Source organism: Vigna angularis, chromosome 9, assembly GCF_016808095.1.
Source record: "Vigna angularis cultivar LongXiaoDou No.4 chromosome 9, ASM1680809v1, whole genome shotgun sequence".
In the NCBI taxonomy this organism is placed as follows: domain Eukaryota; kingdom Viridiplantae; phylum Streptophyta; class Magnoliopsida; order Fabales; family Fabaceae; genus Vigna; species Vigna angularis.
This window is the reverse complement of record NC_068978.1, coordinates 29025309-29050612: the sequence shown is the minus strand read 5'-3', so window position 1 is coordinate 29050612 and position 25304 is coordinate 29025309. Positions and strand designations below refer to the sequence as shown.

Genomic DNA, 25304 nt, shown 5'->3' with positions numbered 1-25304 from the left:
ACGGTCTGGCACTTAACTGCCTTTAGCAGTTAAGTGAGGAGGGAAACCATTATAAATAGGAGAGTTAGTGTAGGAGGGGGGACTTTTGGTTAATTGTTTGTTAGACAGGTTCTATCCTGCGGAGAGGGTTAGGCCTCTATTGTTCATTGTATACAGATATTCTTTTGTGAATAAAAGAGATCTTTCTTCATTACCTAGTGTGTTTGGTGTGAGTTGAGTCTTGATTAGGTTCGTTGTGGAGGATTGTATCAAATTGGTCCGACCTGCCGGATCCATTGATAGCCGATCGTGATGGAGGGAAGAGTGGTGACGGTTGCGGAACAGATTGAAGCGGTGGAGGTGGCGTTGGCAGAAACGAAAGCGGAAACAGTGTACCTGCGGCATGAAACCGGGATGCTGAGGCAGAACTGTGAGATGATGCGCCAAGATATCCAAGCGATTTTGACGATCTTGAAAGACCGCAAGACCGACAATAGAGGGGTGCGAGGGGATGGAAGTGAATCGTCTGTAAATGATAACGCCGGAGGATCAGGAGACGATGGGGGACAAACTGGAGCAGGACGTACGGGGGCGATGATCAATTGGCGGAAGCGGGTGGAATTGCCCGCGTTTGAAGGTGGCGAACCCTGGAATTGGATGAGTCGGGCGGAAAAGTTTTTCGAGGTACAGAAAGTGGAAGAAGAGGAGAAGATGCAACTGGCGTTTATCAGCATGGAGGGGTACGCTGGAAGCTGGTTCCGATTCTGGCGGGAGAGGACTAAGAACTACTCGTGGGAGGGGTTGAAAAGAGCGTTGGGAATTCGCTTCGGAGGAGGAACTCGGGGAACCGTCTATGAGAAGCTGTCGGCGATCAGACAGACGGGGCCGGTGGAAGACTACGTCAGGGATTTTGAGGTGTTAGTGGGTCAGACGACTCAAATTCCAGAGTAGCAAATCCTGGGTTATTTTATGGCGGGTCTCAGGGAAGAGGTGAGCGACCAGGTGAGATGCATGATCCGCCAGACCTTATGACCGCGATGCGGGTCGCGAGGGACGTTGAAAAGTTATGTGCGCCGTTGAAGACGGGAGGAGGATCGGGTTTCAAAAATCTAAGTTCGTGGGGGCGGTCGGCGGGAACAGTCGCGCGAGTGGACCCACCGAGAGAAACGCAGAACCGAGGGGGAGCCATCGAGAGTGTCGGGTCGGTTAAGAGGGAGACGGCCCAAGGAGGAGGCGTCGCCAGAACCACCGGTGACGAGAGAGTTTGAGGCCCGCGAAACCTACCTTATGCGGAGTACTTGAAAAGGAGAGAGGAGGGCAAATGCTTCCGCTGCGGAGGGCCGTTTGGTCCGGGTCATCGGTGCCCGGAACGGGGACTTCGCATGTTGTTCGTGGTGGATGAGGAGGAAGACGGCGGCGAGACGGAAACAGAAGTGAACATCGCTCAAATGGAACTGTCGGCTTAGTCAGCAGGGGGGTTGTCGTCCCCCAAAACGATGAAGTTGTGGGGGCGGATAGGTCGGCGAAAGGTCTTAGTGCTGATCGATAGTGGCGCGAGCCACAATTTCATTAGTCGCAGAGTAGTGGAGGAGTTGGGGTTGAAGGTGGAGGATACCCAGCCGTATCTCGTGTGCTTGGGGGATGGTCAACGGAAGAAGATTAGGGGGTGTTGTGAACAGGTGGCAGTAAAGGTCGGAGAAGCTAATATTGTTGAACGGTTTTATTTGTTCGAGTTAGGAGGGGTAGAGTTAATTCTGGGGATAGACTGGTTGAGGAAATTGGAGAAGGTGACGGTGGACTAGGGAACCTTAATCATGACTTACCGACAAGGAGAAGAGGAGATCACCATTAAAGGTGACCCCACACTAGAAAGAAAGATCGTGGGACCCAAAACTTTATCAAAAGTTGATGACGTGGAAGTCTGCTTACTGAATTGGGAGTTGGGCTTGCTGGAGGCCCAGAACGTGAATCAGAATGGCAAGGACCTTTTCGAAAGACAGAAGGAGGAACTGGAAAAATTATTGGGTCGGTATCACAAGGTGTTCGCAGAGCCCACTAGTCTTCCACTTGAAAGAGAGAGTGTGCACCAGCTAAAGCTGAAGGAGGGAATGGATCCAGTGAACGTCCGGCCTTATCGGTATCCGCATGTCAGGAAGGGTGAGATCGAACGGCAAGTTGCGGAAATGCTTCGAACTGGGGTGATCCGGCCGAGCCACAGCCCGTATTCGAGCCCAATCATTTTGGTGAAGAAGAAGGACGGGAGCTGGCGGTTTTGCGTCGACTACAGGGCGCTCAATCGGGCCACCGTACCGGACAAATTTTCGATTCCCGTGATTGAAGAATTGTTGGATGAGCTGAAGGGAGCGTGTTACTTCTCAAAGGTAGATTTGAGAGCGGGATATCACCAAATTCGCATGGACAAGGGGGATATAGAGAAGACAGCATTCCGGACGCATCAAGGGCACTACGAATTTGTGGTGATGCCCTTCGGACTCACTAACGCGCCGACGACTTTTCAAAGTTCGATGAACAGTCTCTTCCAACCCTTTTTGAGAAGGTTCGTCCTCGTCTTTTTTGACGATATCTTAGTTTACAGCCAGTCATGGGGGGAGCATCTGAAGCATGTGGAGACGGTGTTGTCCGTCCTGGAGCGTGATGGCTGGGTGGCAAATAAGGGGAAGTGTGAGTTTGGGCAGACTAAAGTAAGGTACTTGGGCCATGTGATTTCGCAAAAAGGGGTCGAAATGGATGCGGAAAAGGTATCGACAGTAAAGGAGTGGGAGAGACCGAGAACTCTGAAGAGGCTGAGAGGGTTCTTGGGGCTAACAAGGTATTACCGGAAGTTCGTAAACGACTACGGCAAGATCGCCAAACCGTTAACGGAGTTGTTAAAAAAAGGGGGATTCGCTTGGAACGATAAGGCAGAGGAAGCATGGGAAAATCTGAAGGAAGCAATGACGACGGCGCCCGTATTATCCTTGCCAGATTTCCGGCAGCCGTTCCATATTGAATGTGATGCGTCTGGTCGAGGAGTCGGAGCGGTGCTGATGCAGAATAAGAAACCTATCGCCTACTTCAACAAGGCGTTGTCGGAGAGGACGCTAAGTAAGTCAATTTACGAGAAGGAATTAATGGCGCTGGTGATGGCCATTCAACACTGGAGGCCATATCTTCTGGGTCAGCGATTTGTGGTCCACACCGATCAGAAAAGTCTAAGACACTTGCTTGAACAGCGCATCACTACCCAAAACCAACAAAATTGGATTGCGAAGCTGATGGGGTACGATTTTGAGATCGTATATAAGGCGGGAACGTTGAATCAGGTAGCTGATGCTTTGTCGAGGAAAAAAGAAGAGGAAGACACGGAGGAGGGAGAACTCAGGGTGGTGGCCAGACCGTACTGGCAAGATTTTGAAGAAGTAACCAGGGAAGTGGCAGCAGCGGATCCGATTTTGCAGAAAGTGGTGGAAGAAATCAAAGCAGACCCGAACACCCATCCTGCGTATTCTCTGGAGAATGAAAGGCTTCATTACAAGGGCAGGCTGGTGCTGTCAGCCAAATCTTCGTGGATTCCCACATTAATAGCAGAATTTCACGTAACGCAGGCAGGGGGCCATTCCGGAGTTTATCGAACCTACAGGAGAATCGCTCAATCCCTATTTTGGAGGGGGATAAAGAAAGACGTGACCGAGTTCGTAGCACGATGCAGTGTATGTCAGCAACACAAATATCTGTCTTCTTCTCCTCAGGGGTTATTGCAGCCATTGCCGATTCCAAACGCGGTGTGGGAAGATTTGAGCTTAGATTTCATTGTGAGGCTACCCAAATCCAGAGGGCATGATGCGATATTAGTTGTGGTGGATCGTTTGAGTAAGTACGCTCATTTTCTGCCCTTAAAACACCCTTACACAGCCCGAACGGTTGCTGAGGTTTTCACGTGGGAGATTGTTCGGTTACATGGGATTCCTCAGTCGGTGGTAAGTGACCGAGACCCCTTGTTTCTTAGTCTTTTCTGGAAAGAACTCTTTAAGGGATTGGGGACGAAGCTGAAAATGAGTACGGCTTACCATCCCGAGACGGACGGCCAAACTGAAATCGTGAACAGGGTGCTAGAAGGATACCTCCGATGTTTTTGTTCAGAGCAACCAGCAGGATGGATGGCGGTCTTACCTTGGGCTGAGTATTGGTATAATACCAGCTATCAAGGAGCTATAAAGTGCACCCCATTTGAGACGGTCTATGGGAGGAAACCTCCCTCGTTGCATAGATACATTCCGGGAGAAACTTTAGTTGAGGCGGTGAGTCAAGAGCTTTTGACCCGTGATGAGGCTTTGAGACAGTTGAAATTTCATTTGGAGAAGGCACAAGAACAGATGATAAGGCAAGCGAACAAGAAAAGGAAACCAGCGAATTTTGAAGTGGGAGATTGGGTTTATCTAAGGATAAGACCCCATAGGCAGACTTCAATGCCAACTAGGCTTCACCCAAAATTGTCGGCGAGGTACTTTGGGCCGTTCCAGATCAGTCAAAGAGTAGGGGAGGTAGCTTACAAGTTGCAGTTACCAGATACAGCGCGGATCCATCCCGTTTTTCACGTATCCCAATTAAAAAAGGCTATAGGGGAGCGAAGGGTAGAAAAGGAATTACCGCGAGAATTGCAAGCAGAAGGGCCGTCTTTCTGGCCAGTGGGAGTTTTGGGGAGAAGGCAAGCTCAACAGGGAAAGAAGACAGTGCCACAATTGCTGATTGAGTGGCAGGAAGGAGGTTCGGATGGGGCAACTTGGGAGGACGAGGCAACTATCAGAGAACAATATCCTGACTTCAACCTTGGGGACAAGGTTGAATTTCAGGCGGAGGGTATTGATAGACCTGAAAGGAATAAGGGGAAGTGGATAGTGTACGAGAGAAGGAAGAGGCACAACTGATGCGATTAACTGACTAACGGTCTGGCACTTAACTGCCTTTAGCAGTTAAGTGAGGAGGGAAACCATTATAAATAGGAGAGTTAGTGTAGGAGGGGGGACTTTTGGTTAATTGTTTGTTAGACAGGTTCTATCCTGCTGAGAGGGTTAGGCCTCTATTGTTCATTGTATACAGATATTCTTTTGTGAATAAAAGAGATCTTTCTTCATTACCTGGTGTGTTTGGTGTGAGTTTTGAGTCTTGATTAGGTTCGTTGTGGAGGATTGTATCAGTATTAATCTTAGTTGTCTTCCATTGCTGAAATCCTATAAATAAAGGATGAAGATGGGTGGAATTAAGCCCTCTAAAACATACATTGTTCCCTTTCCTTATTTCAAGTATATATATATATATATATATATATATATATATATATATATATATATATATATATATATATATATGTATTGTCTGTAAATATGTATATATTATCGTGTTCGTGGCCAATATTTTTTCAATTTAGCTGTATCCCTGTATTGGTGTCCGTTTGTATGCTTCATAGGATCTGACAAATTCTTTACAAATTTCCTTGGACAACAACTTTTCTTTGATTGAATGATAGTCAAATTTTATGTGTTCAGTCGTCTCATGGAAACATTGAATTGGGGATAATATGGAGAGGAACTTGGTTATCACAATACATCTTCCTTTGTTGGATCTCACAAAATTTTAATTCTTGAAGAAATTGTTTACCCATACAAGTACACAAGTGAGACACGCCATTCCCCTATATTTAGCTTTAGCACTAGAGTTTAGTAATAGAGAGATAAAAAAGTTTGCCAACAAGTGTTTTATATTAGAGAGTGTCAATGGACTTTAAGCCTAAGTGAACCTTACCAAACTAGCATATAAGGTGAGGTTTGCACCCACTTATATACTGTGAATTGGTCTTATCTTTAGTCTATGTGAGACTTCCAACACGCCTCCTCACGTTGAGGCATATACATTTCGAGCGTGAGACTATACATTAATGGGTGGTTTGATAGTAGCCTGATAGCGAGTGAAACAATAGACCCAACAAACTTCGGTAGGATAAGATCTAACAATGGCTTTGATTTCCTATTAAGAAGTGAACTTTAAGCCTAACTCAACTTTACAAAACCAATATGAGGTTGAGCTTTTTCCCCACTTATATATTGTAAATTGACATTGTTTTTAGTCAATGTGAGACTTCCAACAAAGAGATGTCAACCTTGATCTATCATTAATTTTTTATTTGGATCCATAGGGTTATCTATTGGTTAGCCGTCAGTCATGCATGTTTCTTCCAAGACATCCAAAACATATTTCCTTTGAGAAACTACAATGCCTTCCTTTGATTGAGCCACATCAATGCCTAGAAAGTATGAGACTTCCAAGATCTTTGGTCTAACTACTACCTATATTTAATACATTTTCTAACAAATGAATGGTAGATTTAAGGACAATGTATAATAATTGAGCATCAATTTTCAACTAACAAGAAAGTGAAAAACAACCGTAAAAACTGTGAAAAAATCTTAACGAACTTCGATCACAATGAAAGTTACTGATTTGGAAAGAGGACGGAGAAACAAGTTTGACTTGGTGGTCAACATGGGAGAGGAGAATGGACAACGATAAGAAGCAGCGGCGACAAGGAATGGGGTAGTGCATCGAAGCTTCAATCGTCACAACTTTTGTGGCATGGTGGTCATTTGGCCAGGATGATCACCATCATGGTGTCACCAGTCCTAGCGGTGGTGGCAGCAACAATGATAGTGATGGCATAACGACAACATGGCAAGGGGACCAAACTGGGTGGTGGTAGTATAGTGGTTGCAAAAAACAGTGGTTGGAAAAAAAAAACAAAGAATGAATTAAAAGAAGAGGAACAATTTCTGAAACAAATTTAGTACAGTGGGTTCAACAGAGAGACAAGAATTAAACCTAGCTCTAGATACTATGTTAAAATAAAAGAGAGAGGCATAGGCTAAATCCATAATGTGTGTAGAGCACATAGGGTTACACATTTAGAAATAGGAAAATACAAAAAGATAGACCTAGGCCCATTACATCTAACACCTTTTACATTTCCTCCTCCTTTTTAGCATAGTTCTAATAGTCTTCTCTTTGAATTTAAGTATGAGTCATTCAAGACTTGATATATTTGAATTTATACTTTTGTATACAAATATATTATTGAATTTGCAGACATGTCTCCAGTTCAGTAGAATGTTATTCTTGGCTTATTTTTGTCAAATTTGTTCTTTGTTAGGGGGAACTGGTGAAGCTTTTTGCTAATGATCAAAACAAAATAACGTGTGGTAAGTTCATTTGCAGTTTAATCTATAAGACCTACACTGCACTTTTTTATCTATTTGATGCTCAGGAATATTTTGATGGCCTGAGTTAGATTACTACAAAATAATGATTGTTGAAAAGTTTTAGAATTAAATTAGTTGACTTGGCTATAGCTTTCTCTTATTTGAACTAAGAGTTAAATTAGGAGTTGATTGTATTGAAGGACAAACTTATAGGGTATGTGTAAGTGTATCCTTTCACCCTCATCTTGGCTTTACACTTAACTACCTTACCTTTAGATTAATATATCCAACAACACCTTACTAGCTCTTGAACTATGTAAGGAAATAAATAATTATCAAATCCTTTAAAATAAGAAAATAAAAGTATGTTGAAATGAATAAGATTTTTTTCCTAATTACTATAGGGATATTGAGAATATTTTTATCCTAAGAATATGTTTTTACAACACTTGACCATAGTTGACCACTCCATTTCTTTTCGACGACAATTGGATATGGTGTGTCTCGCCAAGTGATGTCCACCCATGATGGTCATGTCCTTTAATCCTTCGTCACACACAACTTCTCTATTTGTTGTATCATGGTATGTTAAATTCATGCACCACCATCCATTCACCGGAGCAACTCCACGTTTCCTCCACAAGGCTCACTAGGTTTCCTTGTCCCTGTTTTGCCCTCAATATCTCCATGTCTAAGAATGTAAATCATGTCAATTAGCAAAACATATTCTGTCTTTTTCTTTTAGAAAAGAACTAAAACAAGATGCAACTCTATATTTCCTATATTTCATTCTGACATTTGGGATCCAAGTCGAGTCACATCCTTTGGGTTTCATTATTTTGTCATTCTTATGGATGAATATTCTCATTTTACTTCACTTGATGAAATATTGATCAGAACTTTTGAATATTTTTGAGTTTTTCTTCAATGACATTATAAAGAAATTTTGTAAAATAGCCAAGATCACAAGGAGTTATAATGCCAAAGAATGTTTTTCTTCTACTTTTTCCATCCTTTTAAATTCACATCATATTATACATTAGTCTATTTGTCCTTATACACCTCTTCAAAATGGTATACCAGAGAAGAAAGGTGTTCAAGTAGCTCAATCAAAAGGAGATTTTGTAGTTTTTTTTAAGGTGTTTATAATTGGTGTTGTAAGTTAGTTCTTGCAAAATCCTCTTGAATTGATTGTTTGAATGTTGTCATTTGTATTCTAAGGTACCCATTACTATGAACATGCACAATGGATACATACCCAAATATTCTATGTTGGAGTTTATTAGCAGGGTCTAGGTATGGATAGTGTTAAGAACTGGACTTTAAGCCTAACTAAATTCTACAAAACCGGCTTGTAAGATGAGGTTTGCACCTATCTTATATATTACTTGAGATTGAAACTGTAAAATAATTCTTGAGGGCTTGAAAGATCCCTCTCACTTTCATTCTATATATAAGAAAGTTTTGATACAAAGTACATGATAAATAGAGTAACCCTAGACACAATATAATGATGATAAACAGGGTAACCCTAGACACAATATAATGATGATAAATAGGGTAAATATTCTAACAATACTCTATAATGGCCTTATCACTAGTCGATGTGGGACTTTCAACACACCCTCTCACGCCGAGGTATATACATCTTATGCATGGGACTAGATATTAATGAGTGGTTTGATAGCTGGTGAAATGATATGTCTAACAAACACAAATCTCGCTATGATAGACTCCATGTTAAAAAGTGGACTTTAAGCTTAACTCCATCCCGCAAACATTGGGTTGTTAGAATTACACAGCGGAATGTTCGTGAGTGGACAAAAACCAAGAGGGGGTGAATTGGTTTACTTAATAAAATCATGCTTTTTTAAAAAAAATTCCCTTTCTATAAACTGATTTTATAACAACAGTAAGAATAAATAGTGTAGGGAAAGAGAAATTCGCATAAGGAATTTTATAGAGGTTCGGATCAAAAGACCCACGCCCATTTGTTAATGTCTCTAAAGAGGGATTAACCAATCACTAAAAATAATGTTAAGAAGTGAACTTTAAGCCTAACTCAACCCCACAAAACTGGCTTCTAAGGTGAGGTTTTCACCCACTTATATATTATAAATTGGCCTTATTTCTAGTCGATGTGAGACTTCCAACACCCCCCCCTCATGCCGAGGTATAGACATCATCCAGAGCGTGAGACTAGACATTAATGGGTGGTCCGACAACGGCCCGATAGCGGGTGGAACAACATGCCCAACAAACAACAAATATCGCTGGACCTAACCATAGCTCTGATACCGTGTTAAAAAGTGAACTTTAAGCCTAACTCAATCCCACAAAATCGGCTTGTAAGGTGAGGCTTGCACCCACTTATATATTATAAATAGGCCTTATCTCTAGTCGATGTGGGACTTCCAACAAATAACCAACAACTTACAATCACAGAGAATAAAGTTAAGGTTGAAAACACAGGAAAAACACTAGAGGGGGGTGAATAGTGTTTTTCAAATCCTTTCTCAAGGCAGCGTCTAATGATTTGTAAAGGAGATATATAGTTTATAAGATGTTTAGACGTTGGTTTTTATAAGATGAGTAATCAAAACGTTTTAGATAACAAAGAAATAAACCACAAATTTTATACTGGTTCACTCAACCTGAGCTACGTCCAGTTCACCCTTAAGAACTCTTAAGGGGTTCCACTAATCTTTTTCAAAGATTACAATGAGTTTTACCTCCATAGGTTTACAACAAGTATTCTTACCACTTCTGGTTTACTTAGTCTGTTGAAATATATTGTATTGTATAATTGGACTTTTAGTTTTGGGCTTTTAGGTGCTGGTACATTGTTCCTTATATAGGACATTTTTGTGTAATAGAAACTTCAACAAACACAGTAATAATATTTTTACCATTAGATTTTCTCTCTCAAACTTTCACATGGTATCAGAGCAGGTTAGGGTTTTCCGTTCGCCACTGCTCACTGCCCGCGCCGTCGTTCACCGTCGCTTCCGCCATCGTCGCCGCCGTCCGCCGTCGTCGTCGCCGCCGTCGCAGCCTTTTCTCCGGCGAAGTTAAGGGTTCAGTGCGCCTCGACGTGCGCGACCCATCCCTGGTGGTCGCCGCCTCATCCTTCTCTCGACGCGCCGTCACGCGTCGTTTCTTTCTGACCTCTCTCGGGCGCATGGGCTTCACGCGTCGCCTCTCCCGTGTCGGATCTTCACCGCGCCACTGTCGGTCGTTTCGCCTCCGTCTCCTGAGTGTATTGTGGTCTCTGATTTGCTGTTCCGTTGAGGGTTGCTCCGTTTAGGGTTTCTTCCCACAACCTTTTTTTTTCCCTCTTTTCTTGTTTGGCTTTATAATGGCTGGTCTTGGAACACCGTCTCTCTCTGCTACTCCAACCATTACTTCTGCAAAACTCAATTGGAAAAACTATCTATCTTGGTCTTCTTCCGTGGAGTTATGGTTTCTTGGTCAAGGATACCATGATCATCTTGAACAAGATGTTTCCACCGTTCCTGAAGAAGAGAAATCTCAATGGCAGAAGCTTGATTTTCAACTATGTGTTGTCCTATGGCAATCTGTTGAACAAGAAGTCTTAGAAATTTTGAGACCTTACAAAACGTGCTCCTCCTTTTGGAGAAAAGCTCAGGATATCTTTGCTAACGATGTGCAACGTCTCTTTGATGCAACTCAAAGAGTGACTTCCCTCAAACAAAACAATCATGATATGATTACTTACATAGGAACGGCCTGTGCTGCTGTAGAAGAATTGAAGAATTTCTTTGTGGCTGATTCTTTAGAAGGCCTAAACAAGAAGCTTGATAAGTTTTACATGGTCTTAATTTTAAGAGGTCTACATTCAGATTTTGATCATGTTCGTGATCAAATGTTAGCTGGTGATCAAGTTCCATCAATGGACAACTTAGTTACTCAACTTCTTCGGGTACCTTCATTAGTTAAAGACGAAAGTTCAATTGGTGGTATTGAAACATCAGCTATGGTAGCACCACAAGGAAGAGGAGGAGGCAGAGGCAACCGAGGAGGAAGTGGTGGCCGTGGTATGCGTCCTCAGTGCACATATTATAAGAGGATAGGCCATACTCGAGAGAAATGTTATGCCTTACATGGATATCCAGACAAAGTCGCTCATGTTTCGAAATCTGATGATCTCGAACCCAAAATTTCAAATGAAGAATACCAAGAATTTTTGAAGTATAAGTCTGGAAAATCTTCTAATCCTGACCAATCCTCTTCCATGTCCAATGTGTCAACTGCCTGTACATCTCAATCTGTGGAAGGTCACAATCCATGGATCCTTGACTCAGGTGCCTCAAACCATATCTCTGGTACTATTTCTTCATTTTCTTCCATGTCCTCTCAGAAAATCCCTCATTTCAATACTGTTGCCAATGGATCCAAAGTTGCATCTCAGGGAATTGGCAGAGTTTTCTTATCTCCTTCACTAAATTTAAATTCTGTTTTGTATATTCCTCATTGTCCTTACAATTTAATCTCCTTGAGCCAATTGACTCGTTCCTTAAATTGTTCTGTAACCTTTACTGCTAATTCCTTTGTTATACAGGAACATGGTACGGGTCGCCTGATTGGAGAAGGACATGAGTCTCGAGAACTTTATTTTTTGAAACATAGCTCTTCAGTTTCCTGTTTTACCACTTCATCCCCAAAACTTTTGCATGATCGGTTGGGCCATCCAAGTTTATCCAAGTTGAAGATGATGGTTCCAAGTCTCAAGAACATTCAAGTCTTAGATTGTGAGTCGTGTCAATTAGGAAAACATGTTAGATCTTCTCATCCTTAAAAGTCTGAGACACTATGTAATTCTCCTTTCTCAACTATTCACTCTGATATTTGGGGACCAAGTCGTGTTACTTCTTTTGGTTTTAATTATTTTGTAACCTTCATTGATGAATTCTCTCGATGTACTTGGGTTTATTTAATGAAAGAGAGATCTGAACTTTTGTCCATATTTGTGTCCTTTATTAATGAAATTAAGAACCAATTTGGGAAGACAATTAAAATCCTTCGTAGCGATAATGCTAAGGAATATTTTTCTTCAGCGTTTTCTTCATTCTTATCTTCCCAAGGAATTTTACATCAGTCAACATGTCCTTACACTCCACAACAAAATGGTATTGCAGAGAGGAAGAATAGACATCTCATTGAAACTACACGCTCCTTGATGTTGAATACTAATATTCATGTGCATCACTGGGGCGATGCAGTCCTCACTGCCTGTTTTCTAATCAATAGGATGCCTTCTTCCTCTCTTGAGAATAAAATTCCTCATTCTGTCATTTTTCCAAATGACACTCTATATCATATCTCCCCACGTGTATTTGGGTGTACATGTTTTGTCCATAATGTTTCTCCAGGTCTTGATAAGCTATCCACAAAGGCTATTAAGTGTGTCTTCTTGGGATATTCTCGTCTTCAGAAAGGGTATAAATGTTATTCTCCCTCCACCAAGAGATATTATATGTCTGCTGATGTCACATTCTTTGAGGATACACCGTTTTTCTCGTCCTCTGTGGAGGATCGTTCATCTGTTCAACAAATGTTTCCTCTACCATTGTGTGATCCCTTGGTTATTCCTGCTTCTATACCTCAAACTCAAAATGTGAATGACATTGTTCCTCCACCTCTTCTCACATATCAGCGTCGGAGACAATCTCAAGCTCAGAACAATGAAGATCCTCTAGACTCATCTCCTCCTCCATCAGCTCACCAGACCATGGATCCTTCATCCTCCTCGTCTTCTACTGACTCAGATGATAATTTGCCCATTGTCCTTCGGAAAGGTATTCGTTCTACTCGTAATCCATATCCTGTTTATAATTTTTTGAGTTATCATCGTTTGTGTTCTACCTATTTCTCTTTTGTTTCCTCCTTATCCTCCCTTAAGACTCCTAATAATATTTATGAGGCACTTGATCATCCTGGATGGCGTCAAGCCATGGTTGATAAATGCAGGCCCTTGACCACAATGGTACATGGGACCTTGTTCCTCTTCCTCCTGGTAAGAAGCCTGTTGGCTGCCGATGGGTTTATGCTATTAAGGTTGGTCCTACTGGTGAAATTGATCGTCTAAAAGCTCGTCTAGTAGCTAAGGGATATACTCAAGTTTATGGCATTGATTATTGTGATACCTTTTCTCCTGTGGCTAAAACCAGTACAGTTCGTATTTTACTTGCTATGGCTGCCATTCGTCATTGGCCACTTTACCAGTTGGACATTAAAAATGCCTTTCTTCATGGTGATCTGGAAGAGGAGATATACATGGAGCAACCTCTTGGGTTTGTTGCTCAGGGGGAGTCTGGGTTAGTTTGTAAATTACGCCGTTCCCTCTATGGCTTGAAACAATCACCTCGTGCTTGGTTTGGTAAATTTAGTCGGGTTGTGCAAAATTTTGGATTGAAACGATGTGAGGCGGATCACTCAGTGTTTTATGGTCATTTTTCTCCTGACAAATGTGTTTATCTCATGGTGTATGTTGATGATATTGTTATTACAGGGAATGACATCACTAAAATTACTCAATTAAAGAATCATTTGTTCAACCACTTTCAGACTAAAGATCTGGGTCGTCTAAAATACTTCCTTGGTATTGAAGTGGCACAATAAAAAGAAGGTGTCATCATTTCACAAAGGAAATATGCTCTTGATATTTTAGAGGAAACAGGCTTGACAATTGCAAGCCTATTGATAGTCCTATGGACTCAAATCAAAAGCTAATGAGAGATCAAGGTGAACCTTTCTCAGATCCAGAGAGATATAGAAGGCTGGTTGGAAAACTCATATATCTTACAATAACAAGACCTGATCTTTCTTATCCAGTGGGAGTTGTGAGTCAATTTATGCAGAATCCACATGTTGACCATTGGAATGCAGTGATTCGAATTCTCAGATACATAAAAGGAAATCCAGGACAGGGATTGTTGTATGAGGACAAGGGAAGCACTCAGATTGAAGGATATTGTGATGCAGATTGGGCTGGTTCTCCAATTGATCGAAGATCTACTACAGGATATTGTGTTCTACTTGGAGGGAACCTTATATCTTGGAGAAGTAAGAAACAAAGCGTTGTTGCTAGATCTAGTGCTGAAGCTGAATACGGATCTATGGCTTTGACTACATGCGAACTCGTGTGGATCAAGCAACTTCTCCGAGAGTTGAAATTTTGTGGAAATGAGTCGTTGAAACTGTACTGTGACAACCAAGCAGCCCTTCATATTGCCTCCAATCCAGTGTTTCATGAGAGAACAAAACATATAGAAATTGATTGTCATTTTATTAGAGAGAAGTTGTTGACTAAGGAACTTGTTACTGAGTTTGTCAATTCTAATGAACAACTCGGAGACATTATGACCAAATCTCTAAGGGGGCCTAGGATTCAATTTATATGTTCCAAACTTGGTGCATATGATCTATATGCTCCAGCTTGAGGGGGAGTGTTGAAATATATTGTATTGTATAATTGGACTTTTAGTTTTGGGCTTTTAGGTGCTAGTCCATTGTTCCTTATATAGGACATTTTTGTGTAATAGAAACTTCAACAAACACAGTAATAATATTTTTACCATTAGATTTTCTCTCTCAAACTTTCACATAGTCAACACGACTAGTCCAAGTTTAACCACTCCTAGTTTAACCACTCCTAGTTTACAAGTATTCTAACCACTTCCGGTGTCAAACCTTGATAACACTTCTAGACAAGTGTTTTGACTCTCTTCAGAATTTACAACATAAACAATATTAAGAGTAGAGGTACATATGATAACTCTCAAAAAGTGGATATAAACAATACAAAGAATTTTGTGATTTGCTAAGGTTTATCTCTCAAAAGAAATATATTTTCAGACAATATATGAGTGCAGCAAGCTTGAGTTCATTATTATATTCTTCTTATCTTATCCTTCTTGTGTTATCATTCTAGTCTTCTCTTCAATCTTTCATCTATATATAATTTGCCTTGAAAGATGACTGTTAGACAAGGAAGTTTACTTCAGGAGAGTAGGTAGCCTTTAGGCAGGAACTCAAACTTTAATCTTCTTTGTAGGGGTTAGAGCTTTATCATAGACTTAAGCAAACTAAGCTTATATGATGTGACAAAGTAGAAGGCTTCAAGGGAGACATTCCCGGAATGTTCTTCTTCTCTCACAATGTCTTTTTCTTGGGTGCAGTGATTCTGATAATATCTTTCTGCTTTAGTGATTTGCACAAATATCAAGAACAAAGAATACAAGCATTGAAGACTATAACGTTTGACAGTCATTCATTAGACAATGTTTTCTTTAAAACACTTTGCTTGAGATCAAACTTGTATTGAATAAAAATTTCTTGTTTAACAGTTATTCATTAGATGATGTTTTCTTTAAAATACTTTGCTTGAGATAACACTTGTATTGAATAAAAATTTCTTTTTAGCCTTAGTGTTATACAAGACTTGCTTTTTCATAAGACGCTTTACTATTCATATAGTCTGTTAAATGATTTCAAAAGAGAGACACTTTCTTTTCTTAAGCACGGTTTATGAGTTTTGTTCATTAGACAATTTAGTCTAGAAAACATTATTCATAAGCTTGGCTTCAAATGTTATAAAATATTTCTTCTTTAGACGCTATTTCTTTTAAACAGTTTTTCATGCTCAACAATATTTCGTTTACTGCCTACTGTTAAACTTCAAAACCTGAGTTGTTTAGACAGTATATTCTTTAAACAATCTTGTCTTAACAAAGGTTAGAAAACACCACCTTTGCACAAAGGATGAACAACTTTCCTAGCAACAACACCGACACTCAGTCACTTAGACCCACCCAGTGAAAGTTCTCGCTCCACCTAGGTTTTTAAAGCCCCTTTTCACAAACACTGAGAGTTTCTCTAGCACACAACTCTTAAACCCTTGAATCAAAAGTTCTTTTGAGATTAGTTTAGGTAAAATATATAGACTCTTATTTTTGAAAATTAGGTCTAAAAACTGAAGAGTCTTTTCGCAATGGCCACTGATAATCGATTATTATAAGTTGTAATTGATTATTCTAAAAACTATTTCAAAAATTAATTTCTCATTGTGATAATCGATTATTATTAGTGATAATCGATTATTATTAGTGATAATCGATTATTCTAAAGGCTTTTGGAAAAATCTGAAATTAACTGGAATAATCAATTATCATTAGTAATAATCAATTTATTCCAGAGGTTTTTCTGAATAATAAAACTTTTCTTGAGTGCTATGCTGCTTGGGTTCTACTATTGACTATTGGTCTACTAATTTAAATAAAATACACAGATTACAAGATTTCAACAACTAAAATCTTAAGTCTTTAATATATCTCTTGAATTCAAGCGTTATTTAAATCTTCAATACTTCTCCATGAGCCATCATCATCAAAACTCTTTATTGAAGCAAGATGTCTATTTTCTTCTTTTGCCAACAAACTGGCTTGTAAAGTTAGGTTTGCATCCACTTATGTACTTTAAACTGGCTTTATCACTAGTCGATGTTGGACTTCCAACTGATAGAATGAGAATAACTTCCATGGGAGAGTCTTTGATTCTAAGATTTTAGAGAGCAACATATTGATAAGATAAGTAGTAGTAAGAAGGGCTTTAGTTTGTTCTAGTAACTGACTGTTTTTCTTTTCAGCAATCTCATTCTGTTCAGGTGTGTTAACACATGAAGATTCACGAATTATCCCCCCTCTATGACAAAAAGAGTTGAACTCAAGATTAAAGTAGTCCTTGGCATTATCAGATCAATTCTCTTAATATTGACTCCAAATTGATTCTTAAATTGTGACAAATTGAATGAAAGCAGAACTAACCTTGGATTTTTGTTTAAATAGGAAATCCTAAGTCCCCAGGTACAATCATATATAACGGTTATATACCGTTTAGCATTTGACATATTTGAGACATTAGTAGGAGACCCCATACGTCATTATCAACAAGATTAAAAGGGACAATACTCCTCTTGTTGCTAATGGGAAAATGTACACACTTATGTTTAGCAAAGTCAAACACCTCATGATGGAGACTCTACACCTTTAAATTCTTAAACAAGTAAGGAAAAATCAATTTCACAACTTGAAATGAAGGATGTCCCAACTGACAATGGTATAGGTTAGCTTTCTCTTTACTGGTCATGGAGGATTCATATATGAGGGAGTGGCTCTTGATAGACTGATTAGGATCCTCCTTCAAAATCCCAACAGCTAGTCTCACACTTGAAATGTTCAATACTCGATAGTATGTTGAAAATTCTACATCAAATTAAATTATAATATAGAAACATGTGTAAACCTTATTTACAAGATGATTTTTTATGAAGATAGGCTTAGAGACTCTTTCTAATAGAGCCACCAACACTTGCTAATAAAATTGCATTATATTCATGCAAGTATGGTATAATATTTGTGATATTATTATAGTATTTTCTCCTTTAATATTCTTTAATTGTAGTTTTCTGTTGGCTGACTTTATAGATTCTGAAATGCAACATGAGATTAACACATATCTGTCTAAAGGAGAAGCAATATTCAGTGTTCTACTCTTGGTAGGTCTGGTTTATTTGGAAAATCCTTTTATGATCTGATTTTATTCATTATATCTATGCATAATCTATGTGGTTCATGGTGTACATTTAGAGTTCATGAGCAATCCAATATATCTCATGAACCAGCTGATCTCATCTTTTACATAATTCAAAATATCAAATATTAAACAGTAGAAGAATACTTAATACTTAATTGTACACAAACGAAAATCTCTTTGCAAATAACCTGAAACTGTTCCATTTGAATAGGTTTGACATTTCAGATGTTTATTAGCCCGTTAAAACTTTTTAATTTTAGTCTGCTAAATTTAAGTTCCGAGATTCTTGACGTCTACTCACTTTTTATATCCTTGATAATATCTATTGTATAAAAATATACCATGTTCTCCGTGCATCTTAATATGCATCCTTACTTTTTTCGAATTATTTGCAATAGATGGATTCATCCGAGAATTGGGAACGAGCAACCCTGTACTTAAGACGATCAGGATATCAAATTAGAATTAATGGTACTGAAGCTACAGTAGTTGCTGAGAAATTCTCAAAGGACTTATCGGTATGTCATTCCAACTCCTAGCGGTAGAACAAATAACTATCATAAGTGCCATTGGTGGATTAATTACCAATCATAACTGTATAAAACCATGTACATCACTTCCTAGGAACTTTATTCATATCATATAACAACTTGTGCAAACAAATGTGATTGGAATACCTAGAGTGGAAATCAATCTGCCTAACATCAGTAATCTTCACCTATGATTTGATTACATTAAATAGAGAAATATCGTAGCAGATAATCCTCATTATATTAATTTTTTCCTTATTACTATATGTTCCCGTCATTATAAATAAGAATACTCATGTTTCTACTTGGAATACAGTTACAAAAATCCTTTCTATATGGTATTCCATTTCTGGGGTTCAATCCCCTCTCTTTTTGCTCTTTTTTTATCTTGCACAGTCGGTGCCTACTTCCACAGGCATACAATGTTCTTCCCCACTGCCAGGTCTCTTGGATAGGTTCTGGTTGGAGTCATGGGAAGGGTGATCACGGTTGGTTAGAGGAGAGTTTTCACTGCCAAAATTGAAGAAAATGGTATCAGGAGTTGGCAAATAGATGAAAATGGATCTTTTCGCTCCTCCTCCTCTAACTCTTTCTTGCTATTGCCATGAATGCATAAGCGGATCAGAGAAAAGATATTATCAGATTCACAACCCTAAATAGCTTAACCACAACTACAGTAACTTTAGCAACTATTGTGTTTTAGTTGCAAGACAGACCTTTCGACTTTTGACTTTGGCCCAAGGCGATCAATTTTAACCTTTAACTACTTGCATAATATTTAGGTAGTGTCTATTATTTAGTTGATGGGACAATTGTTTTTGTTTCAACCACTGTTTTACATCTTTTTATCATGAAATCTATAAAAATCATAGTAAAGCTGTTATAGTTTTAATGATACAAATTTTTAATTAGTATACAATAATTTTAATAGCAGAATATTTATTAGAAATTTTAGTATTGTTCTATTTTAACATAACTTAAGAATCTCATGCTATATGTGCTTAATGTCTTGTTTAGTTAGTATAAGTTATATTTTATTATTGATCATGAATTTTGCAATATGATTCTCTACCCTTGCAATACTAATAGCTGCAACAATTGATCTTGTATTGTTCAAATTGGTTTCGGAATTGTATGAATTCTGGTTTGAATTGTGAAATCCCAGGTCACACTCCAAAATAGGTCAGGTTACACGACCCAATTTTTTTCTGAAAAAAAAATCCCAAATTTGGTTTTGATTTTTTTCATGAATCTGAGCGGGAAGAGGGGAAGAATGGTCGTTCTGTTCCCTCTAGCCATGCCCACTTATTATTTTCTTTTCCTCACTTCTATACTCTTATCCATAACCTCTTTTCTCCACCTATATCAGTCACCCACTTATCTGTCTTTTCCACATGTCTACTTAATAAACTATATATGTTGGTGGTCCCTTAAATGTTCCCTTCTACTCCTTAAAAACACGTTGCTGCTGTCACCCACTTATCTGTCACCCATAACCTCTTTTCTCCACCTATATCAGTCACCCACTTATCTGTCTTTTCCTCATGTCTACTTAATAAACTATATATGTTAGTGGTTCCTTAAATGTTCCCTTCTACTCCTTAAAAACACGTTGCTGCAGTACCGATTCCTTCCCTTGCTTTACATGTGCTACTGCTGATGAGTTTTCTGATAGACTCTTGCTTTACAAAAATGTATACATCAAAAAGTGAGCCATGATATTAGTTGTGGCTATGGTGAAGTCTTCCTACAAATACACTATAAGTAAAATATAAATTTTGTTCTCATGCTTGTTGGGGTGACATAGCAAGGGATTGATATCACGTTCAATCCAAAACCTTAAGACAATGGGTTTATGGATCTTCTACCTTGTTTAACTTTCATTTTACTCAATATGAGACTTAGACTTATACTTGAATTTCCAACAAGTTAGTATACAATTCAATCTGATCATTGACCCTGACATCATGTTTAGTTTTCCTTGAAAGTGTTTGTACAGTTCAGTCCTCAAATGTGTTTACTTGCTAGCACTTTAGTCCTTTCATCTCAAATATAAAATCAAAATGTGAATAAAATGTTAGTAAAATGAATACATTAAGGGATCAAATCGTAGATATTTACACTTTTGAGGACTAATGACTCTCTCGAAAGATTACAATATGATCAATTTAACATCTATTGAGACCAAATTGTATGTACCGACACTCGGACTAAAGTTAAAATGGGTCCACTTTCAAGAACCATATTGTATACTAACTTAGATTTGAGGTGAATGGTAAGCTCCTCATCTTTTCATAAAAGGACTAGGAGTGTTCTTTCTCTCTTTTAATTGGATAGAAACTTACTGGTTATAAGGGCATTGAATTAGTAAAACTTAATAGCTTATGTGCAAAATGCTCGTGAAAATATTTGCATAAATTTGACATCAAGTTATTGCTTGAAATATAACTTGATGTATACATATGTTGAGAAAATCATCATTCTAATAAAGCAATTTTTCTAGTTTGAAAATTCTTCAGCAAGATGTTATTTCCTCTTAGACTTACATCACATTTGTTTTATGGATTTTCCTCAGATTAAGGTTCCCTCTGGTCTCTCAGTGCAATTTGTGTTAACATGCTCAGATGGGTCTTCTCATCCTCTAAGCACATATAGTGTCAGGTAATAACAACATTGTTGTTTTTCACTTTAACATTAGAATGTTGGAATGGTATTGATAAATATCATTGGTCACACTCAAAACGTCTTAACACTCAAAAAGTGGTAACACTCCAAAAGTGTACCCTTCAGGATGTCTGACTTAAATTTAGTATCCAGTGGATGCTTCATTAGGTAAACTACTACTAGCTGTTGTATCTGTGATATCATTGAAAAAAATTAAAAGTATTATAGTTCTCTTTCATCTGTCTTATCTCATCGTGTAGCTGATAGATGTTTTTTACTACATAGCTATTGTTCCAAAGTTTATTTACTTTCATCTTTGGTAGTTATTGTGCTCAGTGGTTATGAATATGATTTCAATTTCCAGCACGACAAACAAATATGAATGTTACTGTATTTTACAAACATGATTAACAGTGTTCATTACCCTTTTCTTTGTAGAATGAGAGACACACTTGTATTAACCATGCGATTCTTCCAGAGTAAGGTATTCCATCTATTGCTAACAATTGCCTGACCATCAAGTAGCAATGACATGTAATATTAATCCTAATATTATCAACGTTAGTTGTAAAGATGTAAAGAAGTTGGCGTCCGAATATTCAAATTGTTATTCAATTGAAGTAGCTAGGTGTGTCATATAAAAGTATTTCACTCAATTGGTCCCCAAACCACAAGTCATATATATTAGCAATACAGTTTATAGCGTCTCTTCTAATGGTTACAATACTCTGAGTTTTCTTTTACATGTAGGTGACCTTTTAAACTACCTTTCTCACTAGACCTCCCTAACACCTATGCTTGTCTAATTGTTAGTCCCCAATTGATCTACGTAATGAGTTCCTCCTTGTAAGATAAGAATTTTTTTCTCTTATATATCCTTCAAAGTTTGAAGAGTGGTTTGTATGCCATTCTTCTACATCCCCCTAAAAGATGTGTTATGAGAAGATACAAATATGCAACTTATTAGAAAACCATTCTTCTATCCAATGCTCTGAAACCACTTGTTGGGTGAAGGAGATTCACTGGGAAGACACAACACCTATAAGATCTAAGTCCAACTACATAAGAGATTGACATCACTCTCAACCCAAAACCTTAAGGCAATGGTTTAATGGGTTTTCACCTTTATATGATGCTCCACTTATTCATTTTTACCCAATGTGAGACTTAGACTCATACTTGGATTCCCAACACATTGTTCCTCCCGCTATAGAGCCACTATCGGACTATCTATTAATTTCTAGTCTTACGAACGAGATGTATATACCTTCACCTTTATAGAGCCGCCCAAATCGATTAGTGATAAGACCAGTTTGGAGTATATAAGTGGATGCAAACCTCACCTTACAAGCCGATTTTGTGAGATTGAATTAGGCTTAAAAGTCCACTTCTTAACAATATTAAACTACCGATGCGCCACCGCACATGCCCACATGCATGACCTTTTTCCAGCGCATGTGTTTCATGTCCTCGTCTCAAATTATGTTTTTTTTGGCATGACCCACTTGCTGGCACACCCTCTGCCTCCTTCCTTACACCCAAATACCCCTATTTAGCCCCATTTCAGGTTCAATTCCCTTAGCTTCCAAAAGATCACACTTAAGTATCCCCTCTGTAGTGACTTTTACCACTGTTTTGCTGATTCCATGTGAAAAATTGACTAGGACGAGCAACTATAGCTCCTAGGTTGTTGCTGTTTAGTTGTGGTTTCAAGGTCAAGGTCATGCCGAACACTTGACCAAACAAGCCAAAGACATTCCCTATAGTGATCAAGCCCAATGGATGCAAATTGATGCCTCTTTGTGTTGCGTTCTCTCCATTGATGTCAAATTGCAGCCTCAATATCATGCTTTTACTACTTGTTATTACGTATGGGACAAAGCCAAGAAAGTAGACTCCAATGATGTTCATTGCCTTTACAATGTTTTCTCCAACCTTATCACTTGTGAGCTTACTACAGCCTCAATATCATGCTTTTACTAGTTATGACGTATGGGACAAAGCCAAGAAAGTAGACTCCAATGATGTTCATTGCCTTTACAATGTTTTCTCCAACCTTATCACTTGTGAGCTTACGTGGCTTAGGCAATTACTACTACAACTAAATATTGGGAACATCCATGAAACAAAGCTTATTTGTGACAATCATGTTACACAACCCAGTTTCTTGTGAAAAAACCAAATACATTGAGATTGATTGTCACTTTTTAGAGAAAAGGTGCTCTCTAGAGAAATCTATTGATTTTGTCAACTCTAACAATGGCTAACATGTTCACCAAGTCCCTTAGAGGCCCTCGGCTTGATATGTAACAAGATGGATATGACATATATGCTCCAATTTGAAGAGAAGTGTTAGAATGTAATTAGTTGTTACATATTTGTAGGAACAGTTACATATTCTAGGAAATTAGGATAATTGATTCCTGATTTAGGTTGAAATTTATTATAATTGATTCTGTAAATTAGTATAAATACATACCTATGGTCTGTATTAGACACACAATACATTTAGCAAATATATCTTTCTATACAACTTTCATGTAATGATTTAAATTCTATCATTTTTAACCACATCAGCAAGTTGGTTGATCATTTTCAACATGATGAAAAGGTGTTAGAGCAGGTTCAATGACTTCGTTCTTGCCTTTGACTAAATTGGAGCATCATGCGCACTTCATTTACCAGTATACCTTAATGGAACCATTCTGATACACTTTTTTAACAGCTATCATATGTACAGCCATTTTTTTTCCTTCTGACTCATTTTGCATTCTCTTGTCGTAACTGCACACTAAGCTTTATAGTGTTTTTCAATTATCCTTTTTTATTGACATTTTTAACACGTTCTATGCGAAAGTGTTTTAAATAAATTCTGTAGTACTGTGTGCTAGCAGTATTTCTGACAACATTTTGGATCCTGTTTTGGTGGATAGGCATTGGATGACAAAAGGAAAGGGAGAGCATGACCTCAGATTGCACTTTTGAATGGAATAAAATAGAAATATTGAGCTGATGAAGATTTTACGGTCTCATTTATTTATTTCTTTTTGTAGTGTAATATCCTATGTGTAGTGTACTGTTGTAAAATCATGAGTGTAGAGGCTACGAAGGTGTATCATGGGAAGAAAGTAAAAACAGTGTTAACAATTTGTTTAACCTAAGTTAACAATATAACATCGTATGCCTGTGAATATGGATGGTAATAAGTGCTATAGATTCAGTTTAACCTATCCCCTCAAATTTTATTTGTTCATGATTTTCTGTAAGTACAGAAACAATTAAACAATAATTAGAATATATATATATATATATATATATATATATATATATATATATATATATATGATTGGACAAAATAACAATAACTAGTAAAATAAAATTAAAACACAAACTAAATTAGAAAAAAAGTTATAATTATTATTATTTGTCACACTCAATTATGACAAAATGTTAAACTTTTATAAAAAAAAAGTAGATAAAAGATAAAAAGAAAAGATAAAATAAAAATATGTTAATTAAGATTTATTATTAATATATTTATTATTATTATTTATTACAATTGAATTTAAGATAAAATCTTAAAAGTTTAAGAAAAAAATACAAGAATATTATAGTCCATTTCAAAATTATAGAAAAAAAATTAAAAAATAATATAACTACAAAATTTTTAAGTCGAATAGTCACATACTAAAACCTTAAATCATTTAACCTAAAATTATTTCTTTTAATTGAATATATAAGATTAATTTAGTTTGAAAATAATTTTTCTCTTTTAATATGATTTATTTATTTGAGTTACCTTCTTAACCTTAATAATTTTATTAACAACCAACACATAATATTATTTTTATTGTCAAAACTATAATATCTTAAAGCAAAATTTTCGTTTAAACATATTTAAATTTTTAAATCCTTAGTTCACTAAGTATCTCAAACTAACAAAAATATTAAATATATTTAAATTAATATACATTCATACATATAAATATAAATATATATATATATATATATATATATATCAAATTTTATTAAAATATTGCAGCAAATTTTTTCAATGACAGAAACACAGTTAAAAAGAGTTCATTATTTGATGAAATGATCCTAAGACATGAAAAACGAAGACTATGTCATCAAGCCTCCTCCTTTATTCAAATAAGAGAAGTTGGATTATTGAAAACAAAGAATGATCATATTCTTTGAATAATGTCATATTGACATGTGGAACATCGTTGAAAAAGACAACCACATACCCATTGATGAAGAAGGAGAG

General features: G+C 37.7%; 1 protein-coding gene across 4 annotated transcripts in view; it reads left to right on the top strand.

Annotated features, from left to right (window-relative positions):
• LOC108347420 (uncharacterized) overlaps positions 1 to 24264 on the top strand; it is a 45525-nt gene extending 21261 nt beyond the window's left edge. For 2 of the 4 annotated variants that reach the window (XM_017586643.2, XM_017586642.2), the window contains exons 15-20: positions 7178 to 7226; positions 17732 to 17802; positions 18239 to 18358; positions 20946 to 21031; positions 21473 to 21518; positions 23968 to 24264. In XM_017586643.2, the coding sequence (XP_017442132.1) occupies positions 7178 to 7226; positions 17732 to 17802; positions 18239 to 18358; positions 20946 to 21031; positions 21473 to 21518; positions 23968 to 24000 (405 nt within the window). In that variant the 3' untranslated portion in view covers positions 24001 to 24264. The remainder of the gene's footprint in view (positions 1 to 7177; positions 7227 to 17731; positions 17803 to 18238; positions 18359 to 20945; positions 21032 to 21472; positions 21519 to 23967) is intronic. The other 2 variants (XM_017586644.2, XM_052868183.1) reach the window with 2 other exon arrangements.
• The last annotated feature ends 1040 nt before the right edge of the window (positions 24265 to 25304 follow it).